This window comes from Phyllobates terribilis, unplaced genomic scaffold (assembly GCF_046119375.1).
Source record: "Phyllobates terribilis strain yellow unplaced genomic scaffold, ASM4611937v1 Scaffold_1__5_contigs__length_1240528914, whole genome shotgun sequence".
In the NCBI taxonomy this organism is placed as follows: Eukaryota; Metazoa; Chordata; class Amphibia; order Anura; family Dendrobatidae; genus Phyllobates; species Phyllobates terribilis.
This window is the reverse complement of record NW_027362761.1, coordinates 1,161,004,554-1,161,019,318: the sequence shown is the minus strand read 5'-3', so window position 1 is coordinate 1,161,019,318 and position 14,765 is coordinate 1,161,004,554. Positions and strand designations below refer to the sequence as shown.

At 40.0% G+C, this 14,765-nt stretch overlaps 1 protein-coding gene across 6 annotated transcripts in view; it reads left to right on the top strand.

Moving 5' to 3' along the window:
• Nucleotides 1-14,765, top strand: part of FGFR3 (fibroblast growth factor receptor 3) — a 93,931-nt gene that overhangs the window by 64,484 nt on the left and 14,682 nt on the right. The window contains exons 6-14 of one of the 6 annotated variants that reach the window (XM_073649099.1): nt 764-887; nt 1,516-1,706; nt 4,868-5,012; nt 6,663-6,850; nt 9,214-9,359; nt 9,448-9,569; nt 9,664-9,774; nt 11,334-11,524; nt 14,414-14,536. In XM_073649099.1, coding sequence (XP_073505200.1) covers nt 764-887; nt 1,516-1,706; nt 4,868-5,012; nt 6,663-6,850; nt 9,214-9,359; nt 9,448-9,569; nt 9,664-9,774; nt 11,334-11,524; nt 14,414-14,536 — 1,341 coding nt within the window. Of the gene's footprint in view, nt 1-763; nt 888-1,515; nt 1,707-3,941; nt 4,093-4,867; nt 5,013-6,662; nt 6,858-9,210; nt 9,360-9,447; nt 9,570-9,663; nt 9,775-11,333; nt 11,525-14,413; nt 14,537-14,765 lie in introns of all 6 variants that reach the window. The other 5 variants (XM_073649098.1, XM_073649097.1, XM_073649096.1 and 2 more) reach the window with 5 other exon arrangements.

Below are 14,765 nucleotides of genomic sequence, written 5' to 3'. Positions count from 1 at the left end.
ACTATGGTCAATCATTTTTACCAAATTCCTGGTAAGATCCAACCAAAATTGGCTATATATCATAACAAATCTCTTGTGTGACCACCCTAAATAGGTGAGCATCAATTGGTCTGGACAACCAAAAATAACATGTCAAGACTACAACAGTAGCTGTATACTAAATCCACTGAATGAGGAAATTTCTCCCCAGTGGTTGCCTGACCACAGCAATCAGCCCTTACTAAACCCCCATGAACGTGTAAAAATCTAAAATGTATGACCAGCTTTATCCATGATGACCATCACTGCCTACATTGGCATAGCGTTCTCTACGTTGACCATTATAACTCCTCATTGTCATAGATTTCTCTATATTGACCATAATAACCCTCATTGGCACAGAGTTCTCTACGTTGACTATCATAACTTCACAACTTCTCATTGGCATAGACTTCTCTACGTTGGCCATTAAAACCTACATTAAAATAGAGCTGCCTACGTTGACCGTCATAACCCCTCAGTAGCATAGACTTCTCTCCATTAACCATTATAACCTACTTTGGCATAGTGCTTTCTCCATTGACCATCATAAACCTTCATTGGCATAGCGCTTTCTCCATTGACCATCATAAACCTTCATTGGCGTAGATGTCTCTACATTGATCTTCATAACCTACATTGGCATAGAGCTCTCTCCGTTGACCATCACAACCCACATTGGCTTAGCATTCCATAGTTTTGCTGCTGTTTTGCTGACCTGTTTCTTTTTTTTATTTCTCTAAAGCTTCGTCACCAGCAGTGGAGCCTGGTCATGGAGAGCGTGGTCCCATCCGATAAAGGCAACTATACATGTGTGGTGGAGAATAAGTACGGTACTATTCGACAGACCTTTCAGTTGGATGTGCTAGGTAATTGGAAAGACTCAACATTTCTTCAAAAAAAATACTCTTAAGTCTCTATATGATTATTCATAATGAGGTTCTAATTGCATGAACTCTTTTTACATATGCATGAGCCTTACTAAGAAGTCTTTGTGTGCAACCCTTCTTGTTGGAGGACTTCTGTATACGTGTACAGACCATACAATACCCAGTTTGTTTGTTGTCATGTTTATGTACTTTTTGTAACTGGGGAAGGAAATTGGGTATTTGGCAAACATATAATAGATATCCAATAGCAGTACCAGGCCAACAAGGCATTGCTAAGTTCTTGGCAGCTAAGTTGGACAAGCACAGGTTCTTAAGACATGTTTACATATGACTTTCACAAGCCACAATGTGTCCTCTGAAGAACGAGGTTTTGAAGGTCTCCAACACTCACGTATAACAACATTGAGGAGAGACTTTAATGTTGGTCCAATGAAAGGTGAAGAGACCTGCCAAAAGTTTTGGCCAAGTCTTGTGGGGATTTTTTTTTTATTATTTTTTCTTTTTAAGTATTCAGTGACACAACTGTGATTTCTGGTACTTGTGTCTTCTATTGGTGCTTTATACATTGACCATTTTCATGGTCATTATTTTATTTTTATTTTTGTAGAACGATCTTCTCACCGACCCATACTCCAGGCAGGGTTACCTGCAAATAAGACCGTTGTAGTTGGGAGTGATGTTGAATTTCACTGCAAGGTTTACAGCGATGCGCAACCTCATATACAATGGCTAAAACATGTGGAAATTAATGGAAGTAAATATGGACAGGACGGAGATCCTTATGTCTCAATTCTGAAGGTAAGCTTTGGTTTCCAGGTCCTTAAAATCAATAATCTCCAAATTATGTAGACGTCTTTAACCATTTGTGGTTCTATGAAAAGCGGAGTGGCTTCAAAGTTGGTTATAGCTCTTATTGAAGACTTTCTCGGAGCCTTGTGGTTGATACTTGAAGGGACAATGTGGGGGACATTCATTGTTGGACACAGCACTCTAGTCCACCATTTAGTAGATTTTCTGTAAAATGCCTTTAAGAGGACTCGTTATCAGGTCAGTTTTTGCTCTTATTTCATTCCTGCCGTTCCAGAGAATTCTTTGTTTTTTTATATATTTGCCATACGTTTCCTTTATTTATTGCTAATTTTTATGGTCTTTTATGGCTCACAGTGTAATAATGCAACAAATTGTTAGCTATACGTTCTAGGATACATAAAACAGACTTATTTTTAATTTTTTTTTATGGCCTAAAATCTGGAGAGCCAGGGTCGTAATTGGCCATCTTTTCAATCAACCTCCACCTGGATGTAGTTGCCGTCATCCACCTCTGCAGGAGGATCAAGGGAACTTTGGATTGGTGGTACCCCCACCTATCGTGCATGGCCATACCAACTGTTGTCGTAGCATTTTACTGCTATAGTGATGGTCCAGTTTTAGGAATATGTTCTTTATTTTAGATTGGGACATGGGGACATTTTTTTTTTGTTACTATTGACCACACTTCACTTTTATGATGCGTCTCTTTAAAAAGTAAAATGTGTACTCCATAAAGTCTACTGAACTTATTTTTAATTCTTCTAGTTTATTGTGCCCGGCTCGGTCAAAAGCAATTTTGGGGTCTAAGGTCTATGTGGGGTGAATAAGTCATCCTTAAGAAGGATCTGCCAGATTAAAGTGACTAACCTGAAAAATCATTCAAGATTAGCTATTTTTTTTCAAAACACAATAACTGAGTCACTGACTGTCATGTCACACGGGGTGGGAGGATAAATGGAGCGCTCTCATCTCACTCAGCCGTGACATTATGTTAATATTGTGCAGTTACTTGACTCACTCTGAAATAATGACTTTTGCCTTACTCTACTGTTAAAAAAAGAAAAAGAATATGCCATTACTTGTCTAAAAAAGTATTTTTATCCTTCTTTTTTTCTTTTTTAATGTTGGGACTACTTTTTGTTTTGTTTTTTTTGTTTTTTTTTATTATTAAAATATCAAATTGCAGTAGGGTCATCTAGTGGGATGGGAGGGGTGATTAGATTTATTGCAACAGGGAAAAATTCCCTTAAATTAAAAAATGTAGCTATTACAAAAATAAAATTACAGCTTCCAGTATTTTTAAGGATTTTATTTTTTTTTATTTTTTTTTTGGATCAAGAAAATTTGAGATTTTTATTTTCATCTTCAAGAACAATGTAAATATAATAATAAGGATTATGTAATGCTTCTTTGATAGCTGGGATGTACACCCATTTCCTCATTGCTTCCCACCAGGACACCCATATGGACCATACCATCTGTAGGGCATTGAAGCGTCATTCCCTACCTCAACTCGTCAGCACGGATGTGTTGGATAGGGTGTCTACTTTTCTATTTTAGTTGGGTTTCAAGCAAACACCCAATGACCTAAACTTTATAAGTATTAAAGAGAATCTGTTCGCAAGGAATGACTGTTCCAACCTTGGTGCACCCTTGGCATGACCAAACAGTTCACGGGACATTCCCATCTTCTTGTTTTCCCTTTATCTCTGGCCTCCCATCTATTCTGATTGACAGCCCTGGCTTCATAGAGCCAAGTAAATGGAAAGGTGCACTGAACTGTTTGGCCACACCAAGGGTGCACCGAGCGCCTGTACTTGGTTGGAACAGTGATTCTGTGCTGATAGATTCCCTTTAATTCCTGGAAGAATCCTGTAAAGGTAGAGGTAGATGGTAACTTACATTCTAGAGGGGTGTGTTATGCAATATTTGCACCAGAATACAAGTGAATACAATTTGGTCAACATTTCGATTGACTTCCAAAAAGTATTGCAACTTTCGATTAATCCCTAAGGTCCAACCTTTCAGAAAAGCATCGCGATCTTGTAAAACATTCTTTACGCTTTGTCGAACACAAAGAGTAACTAATGAGTAAAATATGGTTTTACAAGACGCAATGGAACTATTGGCAGCGTTGTAGGCCGGCATTACCGTATTTCTTTCATGATGATTGATCAAGTTTGAAGCCATATTCTGAAGTTTGAGTGTTTGCTGTTCCTGCAGACATGGATAAGCAATAATTCAGAAGCTGATGTTGTCTTAAATCTTTACAATGTGACCTCAAAAGATGAAGGAGAATATATATGTAGAGCCAACAATTTCATCGGCATAGCCGAAGCTACATTTTGGCTCAACATTTACGATCCAACAGCAGGTAAAACCATAGACTCCAGGTTTCAAATGAGTTTTCAAGCTGAAAAGAAAATGTCTTGAATATTCTTGGGTCTTTGGTTGCTTAATAATTTGGTGTTTTCACCACCGATGGTGCTTCTGTCCCTTCAAAATCAAGAGATTGTACTGAAAAAGAAACCCACAACTAGCAGCCCAGTAAATTAGGAGCAGCACTTTTTTTTGGTCTTCTAATCAAGTTGTGCAAAGTGTAACTTGTGCTGGATATCTCCATCGCCATGAAGGTGGGAGAGATTTTGAAGGCCAAACCTACCAATTTACTATGATCCAAGAAAATCACTGAGGTTGGATGTGCTTTATGATGACACTCCCTCATGAACCTCCAAGATACAGAAACCATTTTGGACTGATAGTCATCCAGTGTTTCATTCTGAAACTAGGTGGCTGAAGTAATACTAATAAGCCTCAATTTTTTTGCGAATTCTAGGATTTGCTCCATATAGAAGCTGTTCTAGCCATGTTGTGGGTCCATTTTTCAGATCTCATTCACTTGCATGCCTTGTTGGTGGGACAGATCTTTATAAAACCTGGTGAAGGGTTTTCTGGCCTCTGTTTCTCTTACAGGTGATAAGCTAAGGACACTCTACTGATTTTTAGCCTCCTGCTGGGATTCTGGCTTTTTTTGCATTAGTTTTCATTGGTGTTATTCTTTTTTTTTTCTCCCCCCCCCCCCCCCCCCCTCTCCTGTTTTCCTCTGTTTGTCCTGTTTTTAGTTTTATTTCTTTCCATTCTTTTTTTAGCCTACGGGTGTATACTCCTCGGATAAGGATATTGAGGTTCTCGTTTTGCGCAATGTGTCTTTTGAGGATGCTGGGGAGTATACCTGTCTGGCTGGGAACTCTATTGGCTATTCACATCACACTGCTTGGCTGACCGTTCTACCAGGTATTCCCTCTTTCTTCTTTTTCGGTGATTCTTTCTATGTACCTAAGAAATGCCAAACGAGGTCCGATCAATCTTCATTAAGGCTCAATCATGTGGCCTTCTAAATCGGACTGGCCAGCGGTTCTCCCGATCTGAGCGTGACCGCTGCATAAAAATACATGAAGTTGTCAAGCTCTGGTCGGGAGAGCCACCGGCCAGTCCGTTAAGTGCTTTCCGATGTCAGTCAGATTTACACAGCTATCTGACTGTGCCCTTAGTCCAATCCTTTATATTACCTATGTGGGAAAAGCTATATGACCAGTAAGTAACTGCATATTTCCTTGCGTTCATGGGTAAAAAGTAGTCCAAATTAAACCCTTTGGGGCCGATTGATTAAGACCGGTGTAGCCAGTCTTGCTGGAGAAGGATGCTCCGAATCTATTACCACACCACACCACTTAATGAATTCGATACATCTTCTCCGTTTACCGTGCCAGAAATGCTACTCCAGTCTTGGACTAGAGTAGCAGTTCTGGCGTACAAATCGCCAGCACTTTTAATTAATTGGACGGGTAGATGTGACCATTCCCTATCTCACCCCTCTGCTCCCCGGTTCTTCCCATTTCGGAGGAGCTGATTCAGATTGTCAGAAACTTTGATGAATTGGCCCCTTAGTATTTATCAAAAAAAATTTCAAAGTACATATATATTTTTTTTTTTTATTAATTCAATATGTTTTTTACACAACTCTATTTGTGTCTTTTTCTTTGGCATTTCTGTACATATATCTTATTTGTTTGACCTTTTATGATGATGATGATGATGTAAGTAGTTGTGTTTGTAAATCATGGTGTTGGGTTCCGTTATTCTTTTCTTCTATGTTACATATGCTACAGCGCTCTTCTGCTCTCTTTTCACTGATTCTGGATTACTTCTGATGAATCAGACTACTATTTTACATGTCATAGTTTTTTATTCTGTTTCTATTTGATTAGTTTAAATAGATAAATGTAGGTTTGATCAATATATTAGTCTTGTGTCCCATCTAATTAGTATCATTCCTGATGGGGCAGTCAAGGATCAAAATATTGATGGCTTTCCCTTTTGGATTTTATCAGTGGTGGTCTGATGCCCAGCACCCTGGTTGAGTCAAGTGACCGCAATTCTTCTGCAAGTGCCATGTCCCTTTCAATTTTTGTTACCCCGGCACAATACAACATACAGTTTTGGTTGTGCCTTGTACTGTAGCTCAGTAATGAGCTGTGCCTGGTACTGTAGCTCAGTAATGAGCTGCAGTGCCTGGCAGTGCGCCCATTATTTATCATGGCTGGGCTTGGAGCTGGCTGAACATACCAATTATTTAACTGATGAATGAAAGAGCCCTGAATGAGATCACCACTGATGATAAATTGATAGCATATACTCTTAATATTAAAGACCCAGAAAATCCCTTTCACATATCTCAGACTCAAAAGTTCAGATTTCTGATTTCGAAAGCTAAAAGTTCCCCCCATTTTCTGTGTACAGCAATATTCTTCTGTAACTGCCATTTCATCTAATTCCCATTAGTTTTTCCACAACGCATTTTTTACCTTTTTATGGACTCTGTTAGTCGACTCTTCTTTCTATGACTCAATTAAGGGTTATAACATTTATTTTTCATCCCAATAGAACCAGTTGTGAAAGTAGAAGCCACTACCTCCAACTCTGTCAACGTCCTAATTGTGGTGACTTCAACTATTGTCTTCTTCTTGGTGGCCATTATCGTCATCGTCACCTACCGGATGAGGAACATTTCCAAGAAGGCAATGAATACACCAACTGTGCAGAAGGTTTCCAAATTTCCACTGAAACGACAGGTAACAGAAAGTAGATACAAGATTACTATCAGTCTTCTTCTTTCTTCCATCCTTTCGCATTTCATGTCCCATTTATAGCTTTTATGGTGCTTTAGTTTTGGCTGACTTCTGACCAGTGGTGATACATTAGTAAATCCCGTGACAACACAACTCTTCACCTCTATGTATGAAATATCCATTATAACCATTACCTATGTTTGATGTCAACATAGTCATCATCACCCCTGAAAAATTAAAGCTTATCTGCCCATTCAGAAGAGTGTAGACTCTTACCCGTGAAATATAATCCCACATCATGTGTCTTTCCTAGATTCCCAGATCCATCTGTAGGTGGACTCTTGGCCCTGGTTGCACTTTTATTCTTCCTCTGTTGGTTGCTTTGTAATTGTGTGTCCACTAATAGGTCCTACAATCTTCTATTCTGGGCCATGCATTGACAAGTACTCATAAGCTTGGTGGTCTATAAATATAACTCTACGTTTTGGGTCCTATGGTTTCTGCATGCATAACCTTTACCTACTTTTTCCTGTTTCTTCTACTTTAATATTGTGAATGTAATTTTCATTACCTGTTGAAGCAAAATTTGGGACCTTCTCAAAACACAACTGCCCACCTTTATTTATAGTTTTCCAGTCTTGAAATGCGTCACATGATCAAAACTTGTACTTCACTGACATTTGACTCAAATTTTATCCATACTTGAACCCCACTATATTTCCCTTTCACCAGAGAAATAGGAAAGCTAATTTCCATACTTTTTTCTCCATGAACCATTAACTTCAAAGAATGGAGAAGCCCTGCATTCGTCCTAAGAGATTTTCATGTGCAGGTTTCCTAAATGTCCAAGGTCTGAGGCCAATCTTCTGAATCCCTAAAACAAGCCTATATGTAAATGGAGCAGGGATAAAGATGATTGTTTGTCAGAAGTAAACCCCTCTTACTACCAACAGTACTGCAAAAGATGTGTGTCTAAAACTCATGCTCAACCACCGGAGGTCACTTGGCCAATATTCGTTTTTAAGTAACTCTGTGGGTGTTCACAATAGATGAAAGATCTGACCGTCAAACATTTGCCAAGGTGCCTGTGAGGGCCCACATACACCTTAGACTAATGTCTGCTGAATCAGCCGATGTTGACTGGTTTGGCCGATGACCTAATGTGTATGGGGGCGCCGGTCAACTGATGGTCGGGAGAGGTGTCGATCACGCATGTCTGATTTTGGACTGCCGATTGCATAGTTCGATCACGCATGTCTGATTTTGGACTGCCAATTGCATTGTTCTCCTGAACATAAGCCACCGGCAGACTTGTCAGTCGGTGGCACAAGGCGAAGAGGAAGATCAGCAACCCGATGGCATGATGCAATCAAGATAACGGAGGAGAAAACCCTGGTGGACCTATATAGACTTGCACAAGATCGATCTTCCTACACCTCATTCATCCATCAAGTCGCCATGACTTGAAAGCGAGCTGAAGGCTATAATAATAGTAATACACAGGAGCGCGTGTATGGGAGTATCGGCTGGGATGACTGTCGGTCAAAGCATCGTTCAGCCAATATCCATCTAAAGTGTATGACCAGCCTTCGTCAGAAATGGCCACATTTTTTTTTAAAGAACATCCGTCAAAAGTTTTTAAACCGTGACAGATCAATGCCAGGATGGCTCTATCAGCCGAATATATTACTCAGAGCTTTGTTGTAATAATTGAGATTTCTTAACTTTTTTTTTTCTTTATTGTATGTCCGTGTTACACCAAAGAATCTCCTTTTATATGATATATTTTCTCTTATGTATCACATTTCCTTTGACTGCTTCAGTCGTTTATTCTTTCGTGTTTTCTTTCATGTGGTATTTTTAACATATCTGTCTTATATCTCCTCTTCACGGGTGCATGAGGATGCAAAACCCTGAACTGCATGTATTTGTAAAGGGTTTTGATCTTTTACCCATACAGGGAAAGAGATGAAAGATCAATGTAATGTTTTATAAGCTTGGATACCCTTCCCCTTTCCCTAGAACAGAGCTGGAGAGCATATGTTGCAATATGTTCGTTGCCTTCCCAGTAACCCTTAAGGTGCTCAATTCCCTGAACATGCTGTGGTGCTCATTATAATGATAGTAATGACATTTAAATGTATTCCCAGCCAGAGAAAAAAAAATGGTGATGAGTTTATCCAATTTACATTTTGATGGCAATGAAATGCTTGAGGAGTAGAGAAACTTAAACCCATTCCTGCCCAACAGAGACCACTTTAGATGCCTTCAAAATTCTCCTTTCTTCCTCTCTATCTTTTTCCTCGTTTTTTCCATAAGCCCAACACAGTTGGCAATAATACACTTTATTTGCTTTATTTAAGCAGGTGTCTCTGGAGTCCAACTCTTCCATGAATTCCAACACCCCATTGGTGAGAATTACCCACTTGTCCTCCACCGATGGGACATTGTTGGCCAATGTTTCGGAGCTTGGATTGCCAGCTGACCCAAAATGGGAACTATCGAGATCTAGGTGAGCTCAAATTTTGGAAATGGATCTTCAAGACCAAGAGTAGGACTTTATGAAACCAACTTCTTACAGGTTTCTTTTTTTGTGATAGGTTGACTTTGGGAAAACCATTGGGTGAAGGATGCTTTGGTCAAGTAGTGATGGCCGAAGCTATCGGTATTGATAAGGACAAACCCAACAAAGCCATAACCGTAGCTGTGAAGATGTTAAAAGGTAAAAGACATTGAAAGTTAGTTGGAATGGATTTTTTTTTTATCCCTTTACTCCACGTTTTGGATATAATATTTGATCCCCTCCCTGGTTGCAGATGATGCCACTGATAAAGACCTCTCGGATCTGGTGTCTGAAATGGAAATGATGAAGATGATTGGAAAGCATAAAAATATCATCAATCTTCTTGGTGCCTGCACCCAAGATGGTACGTTTCCTTGTTTATATGTTAGGTTTTTTATGTTAGGCTAAGCATGGGTTAACCCAATTTTTTTTTTTTTTAGAATTTCTTCAGCTCTAGTAGTTTTTTTTTTTTTTTTTTTTTTTTTTTTTTTTTTTTTACCTTTTAGATGATCTGTCAGGGAAAATTTAGAAGCATTACCTTTGATATCTGCATGAATAAACCACAACTAAACAAGAGAAGACCATGGCCTTTTTAGAAAGGTCTCATTGCATAATACTATAGAGTTATCAAATCAACCCAGCTGTGGAATAACGTCACTTATTCTAGCATCTGCTATCAATAGGCTTAAAGGGATTATTTTCATCTTCATAAATGGATATTGTCAGATAGAGCTTGTAAAAAGAAGCAATTTTGCAATTTACTGCTTATTAAAATTTTCATCCGCTCTTCAGATATTAATACTTTTGTTTACAGCTCGTTGTCTTGGAGACCGACCACTGCTGTTAGTCAGCAGAACATGCGCTCTTTTTTTTATTGAGTTGTTTTGAAGCTGGCCAGAATTGCTGGAGAGCGCTGTTGCCTCCTAATCCCAGGCCAGCTTCAGTGCAGTGCTTGCAAGCTAGACAGCAGCGGTGGTCGGTCTCCTAGGCAGGGAAATGTATAGCAAAGTAAAGTCTTCATATCTCAAGAACGGACGCAAATTTTAATAAGCAGTAAATTGCAAAATTGCTTCTTTTTACAAGCTCTATCCAACAGTATCCATCCTTAAAAATGAAATTATTAATCAGGATACAAAAAGTAATGGGAATTTAGTTTGAACCTTTCCCTCACCTAGGCCTCTTCCTGTACGACCAGGGTGGCATCCAGATCTATTAGCGGCACGCTGCTCTGCTTTTAGATAAATTTTATATATATATCTACTAAATAACATCGGTAATAAATTACCTTATCCAAGCAGCAGCCGCTTCGTGATGAGGCACAGGCTTAAAGAACAGATGTGGCAGAACATGGGTTTCCTTGCCAAAGAGCTAGTAATGTTGAAACGATAGTAATGTGCAGAAAATATGTCGTCGCCCCCCCCCACCCAACCCCCAACTCCAAATTGATGTATCACCATCACCTCTTTGAGATGTTCCTGATTATTTGGTTTCCTGTAGGAGCAGTTTGAGTAGATGAACTTAGTAGATGTTCCTGGATTTTAGGCTTCTTGATATACCTCTAGTGCTGTGTGGCCAGCGTTTGCTACACATTGGTTGTCTTCTCCAAGCCTTCCTAAATGTATGTTCCTGCATGTTTATCTTATTTCTTGATTCCTATTTGAAGAATTCTGGAAACAAGTCTATGCAATATATGAAAGCAGTCTCCTATATAGCAGGTAGAATGACTCCGTTATTGGCCACTAAGTACATGTCGGGCATTTCCTGGCCACTAGAGAAGTAGCTGACCATGACAACCTTTTCATATATCGAATCTGATGGTCATCTGATCACTGCGATGAGTAGATCCCGATGGGACACCATATCCTCATCCGTGGAGGATTGATTATTTATTGTATGAGTGATTTGTTTTGTTTTGTTTGGTAGGTCCTCTCTACGTCTTGGTGGAATATGCATCTAAAGGCAATCTAAGGGAGTATTTAAGGGCTCGCCGTCCTCCTGGGATGGACTATTCCTTCGATACTTGCAAGATTCCAGCTGAACAACTCACTTTTAAGGATTTGGTTTCCTGCGCTTACCAGGTCGCCCGTGGCATGGAATATCTTGCGTCTCAAAAAGTATGTTTAATTAAAATAATAATTTCTAGCAACAAGTCCAACTTTAGATTGAAGAGCCGGTGTAGCGATGATTTAAAAATAGTTTTAAAAGGAATTCTGTCAGCAGAAAATGACTGTTCAAACTAAGCACAGGCGCTTGGTGCACACATGGCGTGGCTGAGCAGTTCATTGCAAGTTCCCACCTACTTGTTTGCCATCTATATCTCTGTCCTCCTCTGGCTCCTGTGATGTCCGAGGTGTCAATCAAGGAATATGATAGCACAGATGGGGAAACGAGTAGTTAGGAAGGTGCACTGAACTGTTTGGCCATGTGGCTGTCCTTGGTTTGATCGGTCATTTTGTCCTGATCACAAACCAGAATCACAATTTGCCGGCACTGTTTCGGGCGTATTGCCCCTCGTCAGTGCAAAATTTGAGATCTGGTTTGGCTGGGTGAGAGGCATCTGACCGGGATCCAAGGGGTAATGTTTCTCCTTGCGGAGAGTGAGATGTTAAGCCTGGCATACCAAGGTGAGGAGACTTTTAAGCCTTGCACAAGGCTCATTAAAGGGTCGATATTAACTTTTAGGATTGCTACTTCCTATAGGTGGCACTAGAGTTCTAGTTCTCTTCCTCTCTGATAAGACAATTTGCATATATAATTTCCCAGAGAAGCATTGCAAGCTGGCAGTTTATTTTTCATATCATTCTGTCTCTCTTCAGCATCTATGTCACATTGATAGTTCGTCCTCCACACTCCCCCAGTAAGTTAATGAAGGGATCACTCTCACCCCAGCGCTCTCCATACACAAACAATCCGTGATGTTGTGCAGCTGAATTATTCCCATAATGAAGGCGGATGGTACGGTGGGATGTCGGCGGTCCATTCATCTCCAAAAAACGCTCCCCTGATGATCCCGCTGATAAACAGACCACCACAATAGTCCCACATAGTCAGCACAGTGTCCCTCGCCGGGACTGATCATGACACAGGATGCAGGAAGGAGGGGGGGATGCTCCATTATCTCTTTGTCCTCCGCCCGAGCACACAGCGGGGACAGAATGAAAGACCCCGACATCTCTTTAGCTTCCACGTTCTGCCTGTGGCTTTGTATATCAGAACTCTCCAGCACCAGATGCTTCAGGCGAAGCTCATTGTGCAGGATTTCAGAGCTGGATGACTTCTACCGTAACTTACGGAGTTGTGAACTTTTTTTGCATTTTGCAGCAGAAAAGGGGTTCATATACTTTTTTTTTTATTATTGTTATTTCACTCTTTGCAGAACAAAAAAAGTTTAATTTTAAACAGCCAGATGTAGAAGAGCAGAGTTTATTTCATACACTTTATCATAGGTTGCATCTGGCTATTAAGGAGGACCGATTCTCCTTGTGGAGAGTGACATTGCCAGTGTAAGGAGACATATAGGCCGTGCAATGCTCCTATGGGCAATTAAATATGCAAATTGTCTCTTCAGGACTGTAGTTCTAGTGCCATATTGGAAGTAGCAATCCTAAAAGTCAATATCGACCCTTGCCATATGACTTAGGATAAAAGTCAATATCGACCCTTGCCATATGACTTAGGATAAAAGTCAATATCGACCCTTGCCATATGACTTAGGATAAAAGTCAAACCAGAATCTCTATTTGCAGACACGTGTTTCGGGGTGTTACTCCTCCTCAGTGCAAAGCAAGGGATCTGAGTTGGCTGTATGAGAGGTCTCTGACTGCAGTCTAAGGGGTAACGTTTGCATCTGGGTATTGAAAATTCAAGGCGCCCTTATCAACCATATGGACTCATCTTCATTTTTTTGCCTTTGGGTTCCTTCCCAGGGACCCTCATTCTTCATCCTTTATGTGCCATAAAGGTCTGCAGTTAGAATACCCCTTTAAGGAGGCTATGCAAATGTATCATACAATCATGGCTCACCTCTCTCCTTGGAACCTGAAGCTGCCTGTCTCTGCCACTTGCAAAGCTCTGATAACCTGCAGTCCTATGCAAACCAACAAATTCAGCTCTGCTGTGTTTGAATCCCTCCATATGGATAGGGCCACGTACACAGGATCCATATGGATGCACGAGAGCCTCAGGATATGGCTGTATAGACAAACGCTCTCATTCATTCCTGCAGTATATGTAATATTTCGTTGCTAAACGGCGCCCTCTAGAGGCTTAAAAAAAGTCAAAGTTCCAGTGTTCGTTGTTCTTTGGGTTCTTTTCTTCTCTGGTGCCACATTTTCTAATGTTTTAAAAGTGCGTTTATCAAACCTGTGACTCCAAAGCTGCTGAAGGACTACAACTCTCAGCATTTCCAGACAGCCACAAGTTGAGGAAGAATGTGAAAAATTGCAAAAAAATATTTTCTGCCCAGGCTTCATTAGCATCGACAAGGCTTTATTCTTTAGGTGTGCATACACTTTTGCAACCACTTCTGCAATTTCCCAAATGCTTTGAAAATAAAACTTGATGCCTTCCAAATAGTCTTGATTATACCTAGCCTGCCATTTCATGTATACAGCTCTCAGGCCGACCTATGTGCCTCCATGATTCCATACTCTAAGCAAACCCTGCGTTGTTCGAATCTGTATTTTTGTGGTTCTTCTCCCTTTCGGTTCTCTTTTCTTGCTAATTTTTAAGAGAGGGGGCTGATGGAAAAAAAAAAAAAAATCAGAACTACACAATCCGACTACACAGAGATTATTTTGTAGTCTGTTGCTATGGAGACATACAGTATTTGTGAAATTGCTTCATGTTTTAGATGCATTGGAATAGTCAGAATATTGTTGCAAAAGTATACATAACCCTGTAACCAAAGTCCTCCACTTTGGTCTATATTGAGTTTATCATTATTTTGGCACAGATTTTATTTTTATAGGTATTTTATTCTATTTAATTTTATTTTTTTGCAGTGTATTCACAGAGACCTGGCAGCCAGGAATGTGCTCGTTACCGACGATAATGTGATGAAAATTGCCGATTTTGGCTTGGCCAGAGACATTCACAACATAGACTACTACAAGAAGACCACAAATGTGAGTAGCAGGCGTCACTTGATATTACTCTAGTGGGGTTATGTATATATGGTGGGGGGGGGAGTTAGAGCGTAAGCTCTTTAGGTCAGAGACAGTGACAATGAATAGAACTATGTAGGTAAAAAATAAAACTATTATTCCCATCACTAGAGATCACGAGGAACTTTATTATCGGTGAAGGTCCATCCTCTGGGACCCCGGTTAATCCAGAGCATGAAGCAACTGAGGT